We start from the raw sequence: 21,410 nt of genomic DNA on the forward strand, positions 1-21,410 counted from the left end.
GTTAATCGCGAAGCTGCCATCGAGACGAGCGCGAATTTGCCTTTCGTTTGAGCCAAATATTTTTCACAACGAGAGAAAGAGAAGGATTAAAAAAAAAAAAAAAGGAAAAATTGCAGCCACTACACTTTCCCAACGCTGAATAACAACGAAATTTCACCGGGTCTCTTAATTGCTCCGGTATCCGGTTCAGAAAAAACTTCGTGTATACGAAGAAAAAAAAGGGAAAAATCGAGAGAGATCGAAATCGGATAAAGAAAAGCAAAAAAAGAAAAAAGATAGGAAAAAAAAATATATATGTATATATGTATACACTCCCTCTTCTCACGTGAATCTCTTGACCGGAAGTTAACGAAAATGTTCACAGACGCATGGCTGGCAAACTCTGTGGTCCTTCGTCAAGCAAAGCGTCGCCTGCCTCTACCCCCATTCCATTAGGTACTGCTAAAAAAAATAAATAAATAAATAAATAAAAAGAAAAAAAAAAGAACGCAAGATAATATCGAAAAGAGAAAAACCGACATCCGCGCATCCAACACTATCATTACACGGGACAGATCTCGACACATTTGTACACCAATCATTGTACACGAAACATTTATAAATACTTGTATGCGTGAACGCACGAACACGACACACACACACACACACACACACACACATACGCTCACATACACGAGAATAGGCTGCGATGCGAAGGAAAGAGATTAGTTGCGAAAGTGCAGCGCTGCTTTCCCCGCAAGGAAAGAAAAAAAGAAAAGAAAAGTTTCACGTTCGAACAGACAGGAACGAAGGAAAAAGTCCCTGCAAGAAACGAAACGAGTGAAAACATGTAAACACCGAACCGAGAAAGGGAAAAGAGAGAGAAATCGATGCGCTTGAGACGGGGGGCCGAGTATTTATCCCGGTTGCCCGAGCATCGAGGCCCCATACCCATCACCCCGACGTTCTCTCTTTTTTCTGCTCCTCCATTTCATCAACTAGTACTTACTTCTTCTACTTCTTCTTCTTCTTCTCTTACTGGTAATGACCGTAGGTAGTTAACGTGTAAACTCTTCTCCTATACCGTCACAATTCGAGAGGAAACCATATATAACGTGGAAACAGAAAAGAGTACAGAGATGAATCGTAATCGGTCCGAATCTAGGATGCCCAAAACCGGCGAGGCTTCCGCGGATTCGTTGTCGTTCGTTATCGAGTAATTCTCGTTAAACGGCTTGATATCCGGTTTTTTATTTTCTGGATTAAAAGAATATCCCATTTTTCGCCCTATTTTTTTCGAACGTATCTTCCGTTCATAATAACCGTAAATCGAATCTGATCGTAAAAGTATCTGGCTGTGTTAATTCTTGAATTTTTAAATCGATGGATTATCATTGTAGAATAAAATGATGAATATATTTTATGGAAAATCGATTTCCAATTGTTCTCCTCTTCGCAAAATTTTGTATACTCTTGATACTTTGGATACTTTTGCGACTAACTGTACGTTGCATCTTTTATTCGATAATTGTAATATCGATGCGGTTATTGGAAAATATTACATTATGTTGAAAAAAAAAAAAAAAAAAAAAAGAAAAACGTCAATGGCGACCCGTGGCAGCCTCGTTACCCAGCCAAAAACGATAACCAAATGTATTATCCCCCTAAGTGAAGGTAAAATCAGCGATGTAGCGCAAGAGAAAGAAAAATCAAGATAATCGATATCAAGATCATTCTTGGCCCTTCGTTATTGTGCATGCGTATGTGTGGGGAAGGGAATGATAAACCGAGACACCAGTCCATTCGAAGATGTTCAACGCAAGTATTCGGGATAGACAATCGTGCGAGAATTAAAAAAAAAAAAAAAAAAAAGTACAAGTCATAAAAAGTGATTTATTATTATCGAGATGAGAATTGTACTTTTAAGTCGCAACGTTTATAATTACGACAAATTTATTACCCGGATCCTTTCCATCTCTCTGTCTCTTTTCCCTGTTCCTGGATCGAGATTCCATTCCTTCGAGCATCCATTCAAAAAATCCTTTTCCCCCACTTTCCCCACCTTCGCCACATCCGATCCCTGTCACCTGTCAATCTGGAAAAAGAAAGTTTTAACGTGTTTCTCTCTTGTAGTCGTTTGATCTTTGTAGTGGTTGAAAACGTAGTCACAAGTTCTATGTAATCTTTAAGCTAAACAGTTTTAATCGAAAACATTTAGCGTAGGTCATATAGATATAAAACGATATAGGCGTTTCCGGGTGTTCAGGCTGAAACATCCTGTCGGTATTCGAAGGATGCGAGCATATATCATTCGATATAATATTTATAATATTTTAAAATTATATGTAAAAAAAAAAACCAAGAACTATTTAAAGATACGAACAAACTCGAAAACGCAGTTCAAACAAGGATTAAATTTAAAATAATCGATAAGGCAGCTACGCCGTTTCCATTGAGAATTCCAACGATTTATTTCTGCTAATGGAGATAAAATAAACCATGTGAAAGAAATACATGCGTATCACCGTGAGACGGTGAGAATCGGCAGGATGTTGAAGTTGCGATACCGCTATCTCTTATTCCAGAGCAAATTACATATTGCTAAACGTAGAGTAAGGCATCCGCTAAAGTTAGGCGAAAGTAAAAAAGAAACATAAGAAAGAGAGTACCTACCGACCCTCGTAGAAAAGATTATCGCACCGAAGCAAACCGCCCAAAAGACAGTTTTAACGAGGAAAAAAAAAAAAAAAAAAAATTATGCTTTTTGTATCGTTCTCCCGTTTACCTTCCACGCCTGTTCGATGTCCTCGAATCTGCATCCTCCGCCACTTTTCTCGTCGAACATCGAAAATGGAGGAACGATGAAAAAGCAAGGATGACACTGTGAAGGAGACGCGATTTCGAACATCATCGTCGTTTCTTTCGCGATTAAGTTAAGTTCGATACGGAGAGGAGAATTGGTACGATCATACGAATTGGAAATTTAATGTAAGGATGTCGATTCCATTTTCTTCTTCTTTCTAATATTTAATCGATCGTGTTTTCAATAAATTAAAGCTTGTTGTTCAAATATATTTTTACTCGCAATCGATAGTAAAATATTGCAAAAGATATTGCAATCAGTGGAAATTTCAAATAATATTGGTGATATGTTCGATAGATCGCAATTCACGTTGAGAAAAATCTTATTATAAATTCCTGTAATTCTCATGACTTCTCGTGTTACTTCGTAATTCGTCTTAATTACTGACGTTAAGTTTCAACAGTTGAATTTCACGCAAGACTTCTCTCCCCATTTACAATCACAACGTATTCACAAGCTTTTTCTTCAAACAACGAATGGATCACGAACACCTCGGCCTATGATTACAAAACACGCACGTCAGTAATTAAGGACTCGATTTCAATTAATCCGACAAATAAAGCGGTTTAACGTTTCCGTGCTAACCTATTATCACGCTTGTCGGCTAATTATACATGAATCTTTCGGCGAACGATTTCAAAAACACGATCACGGATCGATCGATCCCTTAATAGGACTATCGATATCGCATTAACAATCGATAAACAACGAGCAAACGGTATATACGGCTTTGGATAGCCTGCTTCCAATTCGATACGATTAAACTGGATTAACGATGGTAATTAATTGCGACAAGAAACGAGGAGGATTCGTTCGAAAAACGAACGATTCCTTTCTCCGAATTCTTTGCTTTCTCCGTTTCGAATCCCTCGACGATGTTTTTTATCCATCCCACTACGATCTTTCCTATTCCTCTTGTGTAACGTAGCATACGTTCGTAGCAAAACTGTGATCCGTGATTTCGATTCTATTTCTGTATGCGTGTTTTATCTTCAATTTCTTTTCCTTTTTTTCTTTCTTTTTTTTTTTTTTTTCTTTTCGAGTCGTCGTCGATAAACGAGAATCAGTACAAGAAATAGGTAAAAACAGAAGAGAAAAAAAAAAGGAAAAAAGAGAAAACTGAGAAAGAAAATTTCTACGAAGGAATATCTGTGTTTTTGTTTCGCCGAATTTCACCGAACTTGAATCGCATTGGGCGAATATAGGATTGATGCGTGCATAGAAAAGCAAAAGAGGACGTGGACCGAGTCGTCCGTCCTTGATCTCTTGTACCGTGTATAATTATGTGTTATTAAGAGGAAGCGAGGATTCACGAGGAACGCAATGAAATCAGGTTTTTACGCTCGCTTGCATGTGTTTATAATTTCTCGATAGAGCCAGCGACGTGCTCGTAAGCATCGGAGAGAAGAGATTGGAAGTTTTTAAAAAAGGAAGGAAGGAAAGGAAGAGAGAAAACTAGTAGACGTGGAGGGTTTAATGAGAAATAGAGAGAGGGAGAGAGAGAGAGGGAGAGAGAGGGAGAGAGAGAGAGAGAGAGAGAAACAATTATGTCGCTGGCGTTAATTAAGCTGATGCCAAAGAGAAGACACATCTGTCCTGAGCTTATACATATGTTAACGACACGATGCTTAAACAATATTATTGATACTTTTATGCGTGGCTATAGTTCGCTCGCGTTAACATCACCGTCCCCTTTGACAAAGAATAATGAAAAAAAAAAAAAAAAACTTAAATAAACGAATAAAATGAAAATAAAAAAAAAAATGGATAGAAGACGGGTGAAGAGGTAAATATAATAAATTGTTCGTCAGTGCGATCACTGTGCGAATACTTTCGATTCTACTTTTGCTTCCTTTTTTTTTCTTTTTTTTTTTCTTCGATCCATTTTTTATGTTTTTATGATTGCCAATAAAAGAAAGGACGAAACGAAATTGAAATTATCGTTAAATTCTCTCGATGTATGTATATGTAAGTATCTCGATGATATAAATATATTTGATGCGGTTAACGTTATCGAGCTATGGTCCGATTGTTGCTATTCGTAAGAATTGTTGTTATATCGCTGTGATCGCGCGTGGGTTTCTATAATACGTTGCCCGATCCGGAATCCGAATCGATCGACCGCCTTTTGCACTCTTGCACCGAATTATTTGCGTCGACGACGAGTAAACGAAGTGTGGTGAAAACAAAATAAATAAATAAATAAATAGGAGAAAAAAAAAAGAAAAAAAAAATAAGGGCACCGGCATCCGTAAGAATACTTGAAGACACGCGTCGTTCTCGTCACACTCTCGTTAATAAGTTAGAAAATTGGGGAAACGTTCAAAACATTATACCGTCCATTGATGATGATGATGACGATGTTGAAATGTTTAAATAAATGGATAATCTCTCGATGAACAATAATCGACGAATCGGATATGATGAACGAGTTTCGTGCAGTCGGCTTTCGAATTTTTGCTCCGTTTGCTTCAACGTATACGTATACGCCACGTCGAATCGTTGTCTACGCGGAGATTTTTTTCAAATATCTTGGAAGGGGAAGAGAGAGAAATTTTGTACTGATATCGAATACTACTGTATATTTTATTATCATTACTTTTCTCCAATTGTACATATAATGATATTTTAAATGTCCTCGTCACGGATAAAACTTTCGACAAACGATTTATTATTAATCTCGAACGTACGTATTTTTATTATTATGATAAATGGTTATTGCGTTTTTTAAATATGGTTACTTTTCATCGGTGATACACGTGCTGTTTAAATGGAAATTTTCTCAGGAAGTCACTTCAAGTTTTCTTACCCATGCTTAATAGATGACGTTCGACTCATTGGCCGATGAGAATTGTATATTATACATACGCGTTATATATATCTTTCTTGATGTAAATTTAAAGAGAGAGGGGAAAAAAAAAAGAACACGAAACGCTTCTTCTTTGAAACTCTATATGCTTTAACAACGATGCGCCTTGGAAACGATGCTTGTTGTAAAAGAATAACCGAATTTCCGAGACCATCCGCCAGGGTTCGGGCAATTTATTAAAAAACACCAACGATAAGACGAGAGAACAAATTGATAAGTGGAAATCTTGCAGTCACGAGAGTTTTTGTAAACGTTTCAATGGGTACTCGGTAAAACAAAGAAAGGAAAAAAAAAAACAAAATAAAGAAGAGATAAGATTAAAAAAAAAAAAATATCTAATGTCCATCACTCAGAGGTATCGCTCTGAAGCAAAATGAGAGAACAAGTTTATTTACACGTGCGTACACATTAACGACACAATGTAATGATTCACTGAAGCTCTATTATTATAATGATTAAGGATTATAAATAATGAATGTCTGTAATAAATAAAAACTACCACGCAAACAGATGGTATTAAGAAGGAGAATAGAACATCCACCATATCTCGTATTAGAAGAAGAAACAAATTTTAAATTTGTTAGTATTGCGAATTCATTACAAATTTATGATATGAAAATAATTTTTAAAAAAATTGGCAATGATAGATAGAAAAAAATATTTTTCTTCCAATTCGAGATAACGTATCTCAGTTAGAACTACTATGAGCTAGGTATCATCTAACATAATCGATACACTTGTTTCATGAGGATAATTGAAATGGAAATAATTGAAATCACACTGTACACTAACATTCCGGAATCAAATTCAGAAAAATTTCGATTCGTGTAATTTGTATAATACGATATCGAACGAATGCAGTTCTGGTATTATCGAGTCGAGTTTGAAGTCGGCAAACAAACTTTGATTTGTATTTTCTAGGAGATACTCGAAACTTACGATGCTGGATTAAGCGCCTCATCGACGTAACAAACAAATCGAATATCGTGGAAACTCGTATCCTCTCAATTAAAAGAAACTTTGATAATACAATTTTTATATTATTTAAATTATGTATATCAATCGTCTCTCTAATAACCACTCTAAATTCTCACTTGAAAAACTTTTATCAATATTACGAATTTCTAATTTTTATCGAACAATCAACGAATAGATTAAAGCTGCGTCAACGAGGAATATTATATTTGACTGTTGTTGCTCCATGCTTCATCGAAATATTGTCTTAAAAAATTTTACTAAATTGAGTTAAAATTTAGTTTTAAAATTATAATTTTATTGCAACCAGCAATTACCAGTCACTTTTCCAAAAGAACACACGGAACACGTGCAAAGACACTTCCTCCTCTTTGTTCTTCCTCCAAAGACGACGCAGCTTTAAAGTACAACATAATTCTATGAAATATAACCCCTATGGGGCTTGATCCAGCAAGAAAACAGTAATCCCCCACGAACTTAGTGTTAATGTAACCATAACGTGATACATACACGCTAAAGTTCTATAATCGCGATGTCCCGGGGAAAAGTGTGCATAATGTAAGATCGGTGATGTCTGTTGTTGGGTAGGAGCGGTCGTGTACCGCGCAGTGGGGCCAAGGGTGGGCCGAGTGTCCGTGAGCCCCAGCGGGGGTTGCACCGGTAAGCTTCAACCCCAAAGTGCCAGGTTGTTCCACCAAGTTCTCGTGTTCTCGCTCGTGTTGACGGTAACCGTAATCCGTAGTACGTAGTACGTACCCAAATTCCACATATACATACGTATATATACACACGCACACTCACAGATACACACACCCTCACGTTCCCACAGAAACATACCCCTATCCATATATATATATACATATATCTTATCGTGAATTGATTTGTTATAGTTTATCGATTCGAAATCGGTCAAGCGATAATAATCGTCAAATGTTATTCGATTTTGCAACGCTTTGATTGAAACAATGCATCTCGGTAATCGAAGTTTTATTCTTCTTTTTCTTTTTTTTTTCCTTTTTTTTTTTAGAATATGTATATATATATATCTGTAAATACACGACAACACGGGTTTGACGACTCGATCGATAACGGTAATTATCAAACTACAATGGAACACGGTCGATCGTCGAAATACTCGGAGATAATTAACCGGGGCTGAAATTATAACGACGTTATTTTTCGTTTGTATGAAAATCACGTCGCGGAGAGCCGTCAAACGTGGCTCTTTGTTCGATAATTAATGCGCGTATACAGAGCTTGAATTTCGTCTCCGATATTCGTTGAAAATACGTTAAATAAGACACGTCAGAGTCCTTTTTTTTTTTAGAAAAAAAAAAAAAAAAAAAGACGAATTGTATATACGTGTGTATAAATCGCGTGCGTGTATAAAATATCGTATTTGAAATATATCCCCACGAATGGTCGTATTATATTATATAGAGTATTTTCGTTGCACATTCTACGCCAATTTCGAACAATTCTACGCCCGGATTCTACGCCAGATCGTGAACTCACCCGAAATTAATGATTCAATTTAAACGCGGCGGTCAACGTAAAACGTGTCGTATCACGCGCGCATGTTCTATGCTAAATCGTATTCGTCGCTTAGAAATCTACCGAATTCATTTACCACGTCGGCGAGCCATAAATTCGAACAAACCACCACCGGTTCACATTCCTCCTGAAACCGTATTACACTATTACACGCCATGCACACTGATTATCCATATCAACCCCTTACACGGTCCACACGTTACTTGTTCTTAATTAATTTGAATACGATTCATTGTTGCCAATTAGTTGTCTTAGGTAACCCATAGTTCGAGCATTGTTAAAGATAGTGTTTTATTATATTGGATTGGTAGGATTTTTTGGTATATATACATACTGTTATATATATATATTTATATTACACGTATATTATATTCTTATGGAATGCTTAGGAGAGAGAACATCCGTATTTGTTATAGTTGTGCATCCGTTTGTTCGTTGTTCCGCCTATAACCATTTCGTCATCGAGATCGACAAATCAATCGGGAATTTCACGCGTCTAATTTGCAATAAAAGTGAACGGGAAAACGACGTGTCCGTGATTTCGAAACGAATTAAATCGAATTAGAATAAATTGGAAACGAGGGTGAGAGCAAACGAAACGTGGCGTTTACTCGAAATGGTCTTTGACGGGGATCGAACGAGAAAACACGGACGCCCGGCCATTTCGTCGGCTCAGGGATATTCGAAAAGGGTAGAAATAAAGACAGGAAGCGACGGTTCGTTCCAATTTTTTTTTAATATAATTGGATTACACCCGTGAAAACCGTCGGTCGGTCCGTTGATTTACACGAGAAAAAGCTCCGACACGTGCTCCTCGTATATATCCCCGTCCGGAATATTAATATCGAACCTATTAGATGTATTACCGTGTCGACATCGAGCAAAAATCGTCTTCCCGATTCGATCTGTTCGCGCGATGTTTTTCGTGCTTTCCTTTCCTTTCTTTTCTTCTTTTTTTTTTTTTTCAATCATTATTTTCCCCCGCACGCGCGTGCATCGAAAGGAAAACACATATTTCATTCGCGAGGACGAAATTTAATTCGTTGAATAAAGTTGGCCCGCTGTTTTTTCGCCACACGCAGACCCCACGTTGGATTTGTTCAAACGATAACACGGCTCTCATCCGCTCGTATCGACGATTAAAGGTGACAAAAAAAAAAAAAAAAAAAAAGGATCCTAATGGAATTTCGAATGTGTTCTACGTAACAACGTAATGGAAATTGAACACACGCTATGAATAAAAATGTCGATGCGGTTAATCACCGGGAATTCCAACAATTTTTTCACGACACCCCAGCTCGATACGTTGCGCGAAACGAAAACGAACGAGGGAAATGAAAGGTTTAAAAAAAAAAAAGAAAGAAAAAAACCGATTTACTCGTTCGATCGGGAACCGACCCGTCGCGTAATCCGTTGACTTTTAATCCGGCCGTCAATATCTCATTACCGTTGCCTTTTAATCGACGGTGTAATTAGTATTTCAGACGGGAATCGAGTCGCGGGCGAAGCGACCCAGGGGGTGAGTATCGAAGAAGCGATTTAAGGGTGGCCCGCTCCTCGAACGATTTCGCATCGAAACTTTGGAATTACTTTTCGCCAACTTCTTTTCAATCTCGCCGTTTACCTTCCTCGCTTCCTGTCATCCCTCCCCCCTATCCTTCGTAATACATTTCTGTTTCTCCAACCGCGATTTCTCTGTTTACTCGAATTGATATAAGATTTCTAAAACTTTATACACGGGCTTCACTTCCTTTCTATGAATTTCCGTGAGCTGTCACGTTGCTTCAGCTTCTTCGATCTGGGATGAAACCAGTTGATGATTATGTATCGCAAGATAAATAATAAAAAAAAAAAAAATGTTAGACGTAGAAATTAATCTGAATTTATTTGATCGTAATTTCTCTTTTCAATCGTGTACGTAGTTTCGCGCGTCGATCGGTTTCCATTTTTCACGTCGCGTGATAGAAAAGAACGCAGATGCGAACGAAACGCTTAGAATTTTTTGCTCGAGTAACGATTATAGTGATTAGAATTCGTAAAAAAAAAAAAAAAAAAAAAAAATATACGCGACACGTTGTCGTTTCGAAGAGATGATCGTTTCCGAGATATAAAAAAAAAAAAAGAAAAGAAGATAAATAGCGCAAGATATCTCTATTGAACTGTAATTTCTTCCTATATTCTACTTTTCTACGTGTGGTACTCTTCTGTATAGTATCTAGAATAGCTGAAAAGTAATGGTAACAGAGAGACTTTTGAATAATGTGTATAAATATACATAATTATATTATACTTATATATATATATTTAAATCCTGTATCTCGTACTGATGTTGGATGATTGCCTAGCTCATAGTACATAGTTACTTTCCAAGATTTCCAATTTTATTATTCGTAATCAGTAAACAAGCCTAAACCGCTGCATTAGTTTTCACTAGAACTTAGCCTAACGTCTTTAGACCTACTTCTCTTTTTTTTTTTTTCTTTTTCTTCTTTCCTTACTTTCTCTCTTCGAAAGAAAAACGTAATTGCGAGAGATTTGTGGTGTACAATACCTATACTATATATATATATAAATACGTATTGTACACGTAGCATGAAGGAGGAAAGCTTTTCGAATCCTTTTCAAAACAATCGTGAAATCCATCGGCGAATAAAGAATCGTTCATCCGTGAGTGAAAGGGACACGGCCTGACCTAAAGGTCCGGTTCCTCTCGTCCGCGAAATACCATTCGCGACCCAAAAAAGAAAAAGTTATCTCCTGTCGAAGGGATGCATGCGTACAAATTCGTTGTACCGTAGTTCTAGTGAAAACTGAGAACAGTCGAGAAGAACAAAAGCTTTTTCCTTGGCCATACGCGCGACCCATAGCCAACCGAATTGTGTGTGCCAACAATCGACGAAGATCTTCGATTCTCGTTTCCTTCCGGATCTTTCGAAATCGTCGCCTTTCGAATCTCTCTCTCTCTCTCTCTCTCGCGTTTCCCAACGTATACATCGATGCCGTGTACATACGTATATTTCCTTTCCATTTCACTCCGTAAAAATCATTCCACACACGCGACGAGTTTCTTTGTTCTCGGCGAAGACGTGGCCATTGTTTCCTCACCCGCCCCTCTTCCCTCCCCTTCTTTTCCTTTCCCTCCCCTGTGGAAACGGTTCGTGGAAACGATCAAGTGATTTCGTGATATCGAGCAGCGCGAGCTTCGTTCTCCCTATTTTTTTTTTTTTTTTTTTTGCACCGGCTATGGGTCACACACATTTTATATCCGCGTGAAATATATATATAACACGGACGGAAAATTTCGAGTCGAGTAATCGCAAAAGTGAGAGGAGGGCAGACGTCTGGGGCAGGACTGTTGCCGAGACCGATGACGAAGACTACCTCGAAGATGCAGTCACCTAGGGGCGAGTAATCTACCATCTACCTAAACCTACTGTCTCTTAGAAACGTCGTCGTATATACAGTGGTTTTTTATTATTATTATTATTATTATTATTATTATTATTATATATTATTAATTATATAGTAATCAGATTTCTATAGCGCAACCACGACGGGGGTGATTGTTGATTATGATTTTCTTTTTTCTTACGCTTGTTTGATGATGCATACCAGTTTTAAGTAGTTTTTTGGTCGTTGTGTTACGTAGTTTTGTTCATGAGTTCTGTATCTTGATATATATATATATATTATATACATATATATATGTATCAACGTGAACAGACATGCTCCCGTGGTGGTGCGAAAATGTAGTTCAAACTTAGAACAGATCGAGCTGAACGGATACATAAATAGCCTAATGGTTAGCAGTCTAGTAGTAAAAGAGATTCGTTGTCAACTTGACTTTTGTAATTTAAACGTTTACAGTAATTGAATCTAGTTAGAATAATAATAATAATAAGGTTGCCAACTTAAGCGTAACCATTTTAAACGTTAATTTAATTGATCACGTTTGCTAATTCAGTACCGATCCGTGCTTGTTCGAGCCTAGACAAGACATACGCGATTTTAACGCGGGACAAGGATAGTTGGCAGCCTTAGCGGTGTTTAGGCTATACTAGTCAGAATTTTTTCGACTTAAAAATAGAACACGTCGGCCGGCCTTAAACAGTATCTTTATTAATTGAAACTGAATTTTTAAATGTCGTCTCAGTTTGATTAAATGGTTATAGACAAAGTAGTGTGAAGAAAGGCGAGGTTCGAGGTTATAGGGGCGGGGTCGAACGAAGATCGAATGAAGGATCCCCCAACTCCGTGACCTCGAGCATCGTCGATCCATAGTCCATAGAAAAACTTGATAGAAAAGTAGATTAGTGCGTAGATAGTATGAGAGTGAAACCTTTCTTTTGTGTGTCGTGTGTATATCCGCAGATTTTTAACTGTCTTTTTAATACGTATTATACTATTCTATTATTATTATTATTATTATCCTTTTCTATTGTACTGACCATTACCCGCTGTATCTGCGAATAGTAATTTTTTTGGATACCGTTTTAGTAACCGTTGAATACCCCTCGAATCGTTGTTAATGTTTTTTAAATACCGTTGGAGTTACTTAATTGAAACTAGTGTGTTAGTTACGCTAACTTATATTTTAGCTTAATATCTTAGCCGAGTGAGACACAGTTTTTTCACGCGTACGTAGTGTTTTATATATATATACTTAGAGAGTTTACGATATTGATGATTACTCGATTATTATATATGTATATTATTATACATTTTCACCATATATTTTTATGCCTATATATATATATATCCATATACTGTTCGAAAGATTTTTACGATCATTATATTATATATTCGTTCGTTGAATTACGTGTGTGTAGTTTAGGATGTGCAGATTTGAACCATGTTGAAAAATTATTCCCTTTGTTCAGAACGCTTCGCATTCTCGTCTATCCTCGGGCGAGGCCATAATCGACTAACAGCCCGCTGTTATTAATCAACTTATTAATCCATCGACGTTACTGTTGATCGAGCGCGTGATTCGTCCACGCGTGTGTGTTGCTTCGTCGTGTTGCTGTACGCTTGAACATTTTTCAGGGTAACGAGGGACGCTTTTTCGCTGCACGAACGATCGAGCCGCGATCGTTGAACGCTTAAATCATGCATTAATAATGATATACACGATGCAATCACGTTGCGTTACGATAATCGCCTACTAAACGCTTCTTCTTCTTCTCTTCTTTTTTTTTCTTTTTTTTTTCACTCGAGAATACATACTCGGCGATGAGTGTATGAAACATCGAAACGCTATATAAAAATGGACAACGCGTCGCACTAATCGTTCTCAATCGTTTTAAATCGCGGTATATCTTAATCGTACGCCACTTCCTTTCCCTCTTACGTAAACCACGTCATATTTATTCTCCTCCCCGCTTGCCCCATTACCGACGACACTCGTCTTAACCCACGTGGATGTTTCAAGAGGATGTATTTTATCAGTTGGCTCGGGATACGTTATATCTTCCGCCATCGAATCCTGTCCGAGGAAAACGAATTGGTGCTCCTGCTAACGTATATTCTCGCGTTACGTACCATGTTTAAGAAAATATAGAGATATTTTGCCGAACAGGCACGTGCATTTTATCGCTCAGTCCGAGAATCGCCGAATTGTACTCTTATCGAGTGTCGAGCCAACCAGAGCCAATTGGTTTGATTCTTCTCTCTTCAATTTGGAAAGATATTCAATATTTTCGATTCGTGGAACTCTGTTGAATTTCCATTCCTCTCCATCCTACCCAAAATATCATTTTTCTGGCTATTATTATTCATGGAGCGAAGAAAGAAGAGATTTGAAAAATGTGTGATTTCATCGAACGTGTCTATAAATTTTACATCGTATTAAAAGTTGGATCGAAGGTTAAGAGATCAATTTTGAAAATTAATTAATATCTCGAAAATTAATTACATAATCGAATGATACTTCGTGTTCTTATTTAAATCATTCGATTTTTTAAAGATTATTTATTTAAAACCACCATTTTCTCGTGCTTACCCCAAATGAATATCCCCGTTTATCTTCGTACCAAGAAACTGGAACGAAAAATTATTCTCCGAGTGTTCGTATCAATTATTCCCTAAGCATCCTCCGATTCCACGTTAAATCCAATTCAATTCGAAACATCGATCCGAAAGTAGAAGCAGCAGAGAAGCCGTCTCTTGCTTCCAAGAGACTGCTCGAGTCGATGTTAAACAGATTGAAGAATTAATCGAGCTGTAACAGAGGACACGGGATTGCCCGTTCGAAATCATTCTCCTGTCAGAACGTCACAGTTTCCTTGCTGGCCGATATCCCACGAGTAAATTTCGCGGTGCTTTCCCTTCCCGTTATCCAGACCGTATCTACGTCACCTGGACATACACTCGAAATAGATGAACTCTTGGCCTAGATCTTTGCTCACGCTATGGTCGCCGCCGTTTCGTTGGGAAACGATCGAGTCGCACGAGCGCTCGAAGAAGAATTTCCTTCTCAAATTTCTTGGCGCGTTTTTCCAACGAGGAGCTTCTTTTTTTTTCTTTTTTTTCTTTTTTTCCTTTTTGGATAGGAAAGACCCGAGGCTTCGAGGTATCGATACTCTCCCACGCGAAATCCAGAAGCTCGAAGCCATCTCGACACGTGGCCCCCTTCCTCCTTTTTTTTACGAAACGTCCGATAAACGTCTGCGGGCGAAGTTTCCCGGTTCATTCGTCACCGTGCCCTGACAGCGTTCCGATTTTCGTTCCTTTTTTCGTTCTCACTCCTCTCCCTCTCTCGCGCTCCGTGTTCCACCGGATTCCATTGTTCGGATCGAATTCGATGTGTTCTTCTTATCGCGGAGAAAGGTACGTGTACAGGCGATCACAAGGTCGAGATTCTGAATTCCTCTTGCTCCGTCATAGCTGGAAATTGGAAGAGTTGATAGGTTTGAATTTTGTTTAATAAAAGATCGAAATGTTGCCAAATTTTGGAATATTTTTATCGTTCTCGTGCGAGATGCACGAAATTTGCGAGAAACCGTGACAACGATCGAATCTTCGTGCAACGATAATCTCGATCTCGCTATTACATTACGTATTCCACGTTTTCCAGGGTATGGAATGTATCCGTATCCGAACACAATTTTTAATGGTTATCAGTTAATCGAATCTTAAAGGGAAAATTTTCCTCCATTCGCTGTAAACTCTCTTCGATGATTCAGTGACCATTTCCACGTAACATTGGCGAAAAATTGCCCCATGATTTCCTGTTTTTTTTTTTTTTTTTTTTTTCATATTTTCTCGAGAGTTCATCCCGCCTCGTAATCCAGTGATGAACGCGGTACCACACATCGAGGCGTTTCTGCCTATTTCCATTTATAGGCAGAGGGAGGAAAAAAAGATACGAAGTCACGTAAATCGTCACGCGATAGAGACACGCGGCGAATATTCCTCTGCAGCCTGGCTCGAAACTTCCGGCCGGAGACCGACCGTGCCCGATAGAGACAAGCCACACCATTAAGCGGCGTGATACCCCATACAAATCACGTCGATCCGCGATTTATGGTCCGCACCCCCCTCACGCTATCGCGTTATCAGTCCTCCCGGTTACGGTTCCCGAAACGAGATTCCATGCTCTAGGAAAGCTCTGTTTTCACGCTGTCCGAGTTGTGATTCTTTTCTTCACGCGTTAACGTGCCATCCACGGGGTGAACATCTATCCCCATATTTCATTGTAATTCTCTCATTGGCGTGCCTTGAATTTTTGTATTTTATTCGATTGCCATTTAATTTTATCTTCATTATCTTCGTTACGTTACACTTAAGTTTTTCTTTTTTTTAAATATATTTTCCAAATTTGAATTTTATCGATTTTATTTAATTTCAAATCACTCTTTTTAAACAACTTTTTGTATTTAACAATTTCGATCGTTTTTGTACGTATATATATAAAATCTTAGGAAATTGGTTTTGATTGATTTTTGTTAAGGGATTCCATCTCGAAATTGTCCATCCATTTAATTATCTCGAGAAATCTGTTTACAGCATCTACTTCGATCCCTAGGAGAATCGCAATGTTTCATTTAGCTTCTGTAGACTCGCTAATTTATCTGTACTACTTGAAGCCACTAACCCAATTAACCTGGAACTGGCTTTGGCGACGTATCGTAATGTTTTGTGTTACGTAGAAACTTTCAGCCACTATCATCGATCTCTTCTTACGTCCATTCTGTAGCATCGATGCTTATCTCTAAATGGCCCTTCCTATGTAACACGGTATCTCGGGAAAGTAGATTGGATTGTAACTTTGAAACGGTCGGAGATAAAAGGAAATAGATTTCTCATAGTTTGATAATCATATTGCGCAATCACGTTGTCAAATTGAATTATAATCTTTCGATCTGATAAACAAATTAGAGTCAAATCATTTCTACGATACAATTTAATTTTAATTTTAAATTCTTTTCTACATCCACTATAATATCGATAATATCCAAATCGCGTACTTTTCAAATAATCATTTTCGAATTTTTGAATTGAAAAAATATCGAACATATATACGCGATTCAATTTTCAAAATTAAAAATACGTGCGCGCATAAAATACGAACTACCAACAGATCAGAAATTTTCTTTCATTTCCACCCCTTTCGAAGCTGCAACCCAGCCCACTTGTCCGATACACACACCCCTACCATCCTGATTTATTTTTCATCCTGTTTACCCAATATCGATGACGATTCAACCCCTCGATTCGCCACCCTGGAATCCATGCAAATTTCGAATCAACCAGCTAACGCGTCCCCAAACATAAATCCCAACGATACGCCGGGTGCTATTCCTATTTTCGACGCGCCATCTTTTCTCCGCGTCCCCTCCATTCTTTCCGCTTCCATCGTCGCTCTTACCGCGCGTTACGCCTCGCTACTGGTTCGCCTGGGTCGACTTTTAAACCATTTACCCGTGACTCTTTGTGCGATATTTTTTTTTTCTTTCTTCTTCTCTCTCTCTCTCTCTCTCTCTCTCTCTCTCTCTCTCTCTCTTTTTTCTTTCTTTGATTCCGAATGGTAAATGCCAGAGGCAGCGTAATGCGCGCGCGTAGGCGTCGTGTTTATTTCCCGGAAAAGCGAAAAAATGGCGAAAAGCGTGACGTCAGAACGTCCGCATTCATCGGGAGCACAAAACGCGTCGGTGTTTGTTTAACCGGTTTTAAAAGACCTCCGATTTTTCTGCCGGCCGTTCTTGCGATGAAAATTCTCTCTTTTTTTTTTATTTTTCCTTTTTTTTTTTCTTCTTCCTCTTCCATTCCCTCTTCCACTTTTCTTGACTCCCTTTCGTCTCTTGAACGAAATGGGTCCCGCGTTATCGAATGCACGCGAGAGTAATTAATACGCGAAATCGTTATCGTCATGACGTATTTCGCGTGGATTTATCGCGAAATGCAATTCGATTATTTGCGGTTTTGTTGTTTGTCTTTCAGTTATTGATTTTGTAAGTAATTTATGATTTTCCCTTTTTTGCACTTTTCTTATTATTTATTATTCTTTTTTATCTCGAATGATTGATTTTACGGTTTACGCAGAGAATTTCGAATTGTTGGAATTGTTGGATTAAACAATATTTTTTGATACTATTTAACGTATAGAGACGAATAAATTAGAGATTATTTTTTACAGATTGTATCATTTAATCATTTGATTATGATAAATTTATGTCAAATAATCAAGAATTGTTAAAAAAATTCTTTAATTCTCGTGATATTCTTGCAATTAATTTAATAAAACAATCAAGAAAATATTTATTATTATTACGTATTCAGTTCACAACTGTTCCAAAAAAAATTTATTATAATTCAATAATAAACGCGCATCAAAATTTAACGCAATAAATTTCTTTTTACACGTTTTAGTCTGCAATTAAATCGAATCGAATAAACGTCGTATCTCGTTGGAAATGAAAAAAAAAAAGAAAAAAAGAAAAAAAAAAAAGAACGACCAGCGTTATTTTTTCTCGTACACTTTTATCTCGTACCGCAATCTCAGCGGCGAGAATTTTAAGATTATTTTTATTTAATCACCACGCCACACCTATCGTCCCCGTTTTTTATTTTTTTTCTTCCCACATTCTCAGCTTTCTTCTTGTTCTTTATTAATGTCAGGAGTGCCGGCAGTGTACTACCACGGAACCGGAAGCGAGAACGCAAGCCGCGCGTATACGGAGACACCGATGCAACACGTCCAACGGACTGCGCTCCGGAAGAAATGTATGAGGTCGACATTCACTTTGGACTGTGGAAAAAAAAAAGAGAAAGACAAAAAAGAACACGCCTTCTTTCCCTTTTTTTCTCTGTCTCTCTCTTGTTCGCTCGTCTTCGCGATTCTCTTCCACGCTCATCTCTCTATACGTCTCTCTCTCTCTCTCTTCAATTTTAACTCTTTCTCTTTCACACACTCTCTCTCTCTCTCTCTTTTTTTCTCTCTCGACCTCCTCCTCTCTTCTTTTCATTTCACGTTCTCGCAAAACATCGATCATTATCGTTACAGTTTATCGGCGGCCATGAAACGAAAACGCTTCGTTGATGGTTTCACTATTTGTTCCAAAGGGTACACCACCCATTCCGTTCGGCAACGTTCCACCAGGGAATGGAGAGCGTTCCTGTTCCGCGTCATTGATCGCGATTCATACATTTCCGCCTCGATCGGCCCCGCGAGCGAGAAATAACATCGCGACAATTCGACGAGATCTGAGGGATCGCGAACATCCGTGAAATCGTGTTCAAAATCGGATCGATGACGCCCTCATAGAGACAGATATTTCGAGAACTTTACTTTCAGGTAAAATCGTAACGCGAAACTGAATAAAGAGATATCTAAATGATACGATTCATCAACGAAGATTCGACCTGCTACGAGTGTTTCGTCGTTGTGTATGATTGAAAACGATCCATTGTAACGACGAATTCTTTTTTTTTTTTTTTTCCAATGATTCGTAAGAGAGTTTTCGAAACTGAAAGTTTCCAATTCGGGATTGGAAGTACGATAGTAATGGATCCAACATTGGTAAAGAATGAAAAGAAAGGAGAGAACGGTTCATAATCCGGGGATCGCGAAAGTGTCACGACGCAGGAGGAGAAACGTGCTCGCTCGATCATCGCACGGCGTACAGAGAGGATCAACGACAAAGCAACACACACGGAAAAATCACGTCTCTTTTGTTTTCCTTTCGGCCATCACTTTGGCGTCATACACGATGTTTCTCTACTTCTTTTATTTTTTTCCCCCATTTTTTTCTCTTTTTTTTTTTATATATTTTTATATATATATATATATAAATTCTCTCTCTTTCCTTTAATCAGCCATGGACAATTATTATACTGCTATCCTCTCTCTCACTCTCTGCCGAGCGGCAATAAAACGAGAGTGGCGAAAGCGCGTATATCGCGTATATACACTTGAAGTGCGGAGCAGTTGTGATCAGAGTTTTATGTTTCAGTGGATCTTACCAACGGACAGCTCACCCCCAACAACAACACGCCCTTGCTCACGCAAGCTCTTTCTGGTACGTCTAAAAGTTTACCATTTCTTTTCGGCTTCAGATTCTTTTATGTATCGCTTCGTTAATTAATTTGTCTCGCATCGTTAAAGGATATTTCAACTGTGTTTCGTACATGTATGAGCGTTGTCACGCAGGATAAGTCATAAAATTTGTTCCATTCTGAATAATTTTTTAACGTTAATCTGCTCTACAAAAAACTTGCGATAATAATTTAAAATTATTTGTAAATCGTGTTTATTAAACAAATCAATCGTTTCAAAACCAATTGTTTGATTTCTGCATAAGACACGTTTTCGTATATTTAAAAAATTATTCAAAATGGACGTGCAATATGACTCATTCTGTATACATATATTATATTTCAGAATGCACGGCCAATAGGTTCGCTGGGAACGACGCACGGTTTCCGATTGTTGATAGCTTTTTTTATTATCGCGTCACTACAAAGAGCAATAACGAGAATGAGAGGAAAGAGAGAGAGAGAGAGAGAGAGAGAGAGAGAAGGAAAAAGAGTAAAGATTGAATAATGACGATAGCAGCTTTGCTTCTTAGCACGAAGTCTTCGTGATTATTAGATCGAGACGTTACGATATAGTAAGACAAGATCCGGTATTACGACACCGTTCGCAACGGGACTCGTGAAACTCGTGTAATTCAATCCTCTTTCGTGATTCGATTCTCGAGCTTTGACAGAAACAAGCTTTGCATTACATCGTAATGGCAAATTGCAAGGCTGCTCTCTCCAGCTCCTTCGTATACTTTGAACGTGCTCGAAACCGGTGGATCCCTATTCGCGAAACTTCCCAAAGGTTAAACGTGAATATGATTACCGTGGTCGAGCGATTCCCCCGTTTGAGGATACTATACGCTCTGATTCTTCGATCGGTGCGTGGACACACGAGATAATGCGCGAGAGGGGATATGCTCGATTTCTCGAATTTATTATGGATGAATTGTTCCTCGTTTTTCGATCTTATAGATATATATTATATCTTTTTGTACGTTGTTTATGATTTATGAAAAGATTATTTATTCCAAATTTATCGACTTTTCGCTGAAACTGACGCGTGAACGTTTAATGGAAGATCTAAAAATAGGGAAGGAAAATTAAAAATACAAACGTGGATCGTTTTCGAAGTAGCAGTATCTTCCATTAAATAACCAATCATTTCGTGGAATACAAATAAAATAAATCCTGTATACGTTTTATAAGGAAAATCTCCTCTTCCCTTTAACCGAGCAAAGAAAAATTCCGTCGCGATGCTTTTGAAATTCCTTTTCCAAGAATCCGTGCTAATTTCTCTAAAAAGAAAGAAAGAAAGAAAGAAAGAGAGCCACGGTTCAGAGCGCTTTTCACGACACACCGTTGTGAAAGGACTTTCTTCTTAGCTCGCGAGTGGCGCGAGGGGGGTAGAAGCAATCCAGACAACGGGGAAGAAAAGGTAGCGCGGAATTCTGAAAAGTGTCACACATGTAGGGCGGCTGGATGCCGGCAGCGAAATACACCGACTTCAACCCTTTTATTTTTTTATTCTCTTCCCCCCTCTCTCTCTCTCTCTCTCTCTCTCTCGTCGGTTGCAGAATCTGGCCTGATCCGCCTACCCCGCCTCTGTGCCGTCCGCAATCTCCTCTCAAATAAATCAAACTTTTGAAT

General features: G+C 38.2%; 1 protein-coding gene across 19 annotated transcripts in view; it reads left to right on the forward strand.

Moving 5' to 3' along the window:
• Rbp6 (RNA-binding protein 6) overlaps positions 1–21,410 on the forward strand; it is a 748,813-nt gene that overhangs the window by 709,757 nt on the left and 17,646 nt on the right. For 7 of the 19 annotated variants that reach the window (XM_086915313.1, XM_086915316.1, XM_086915307.1 and 4 more), the window contains 2 exons: positions 18,360–18,464; positions 19,694–19,759. The exons of 2 other annotated variants lie outside the window; for them this stretch is intronic. In XM_086915313.1, coding sequence (XP_086771439.1) covers positions 18,360–18,464; positions 19,694–19,759 — 171 coding nt within the window. Of the gene's footprint in view, positions 1–7,274; positions 7,347–18,359; positions 18,472–19,693; positions 19,760–21,410 lie in introns of all 19 variants that reach the window. 10 more of the 19 variants (XM_086915311.1, XM_086915306.1, XM_086915308.1 and 7 more) reach the window with 3 other exon arrangements.

This window comes from Apis florea, unplaced genomic scaffold (assembly GCF_048593485.1).
Source record: "Apis florea isolate Af1SG1 unplaced genomic scaffold, ASM4859348v1 contig_3772_pilon, whole genome shotgun sequence".
Classification (NCBI taxonomy): Eukaryota; Metazoa; Arthropoda; class Insecta; order Hymenoptera; family Apidae; genus Apis; species Apis florea.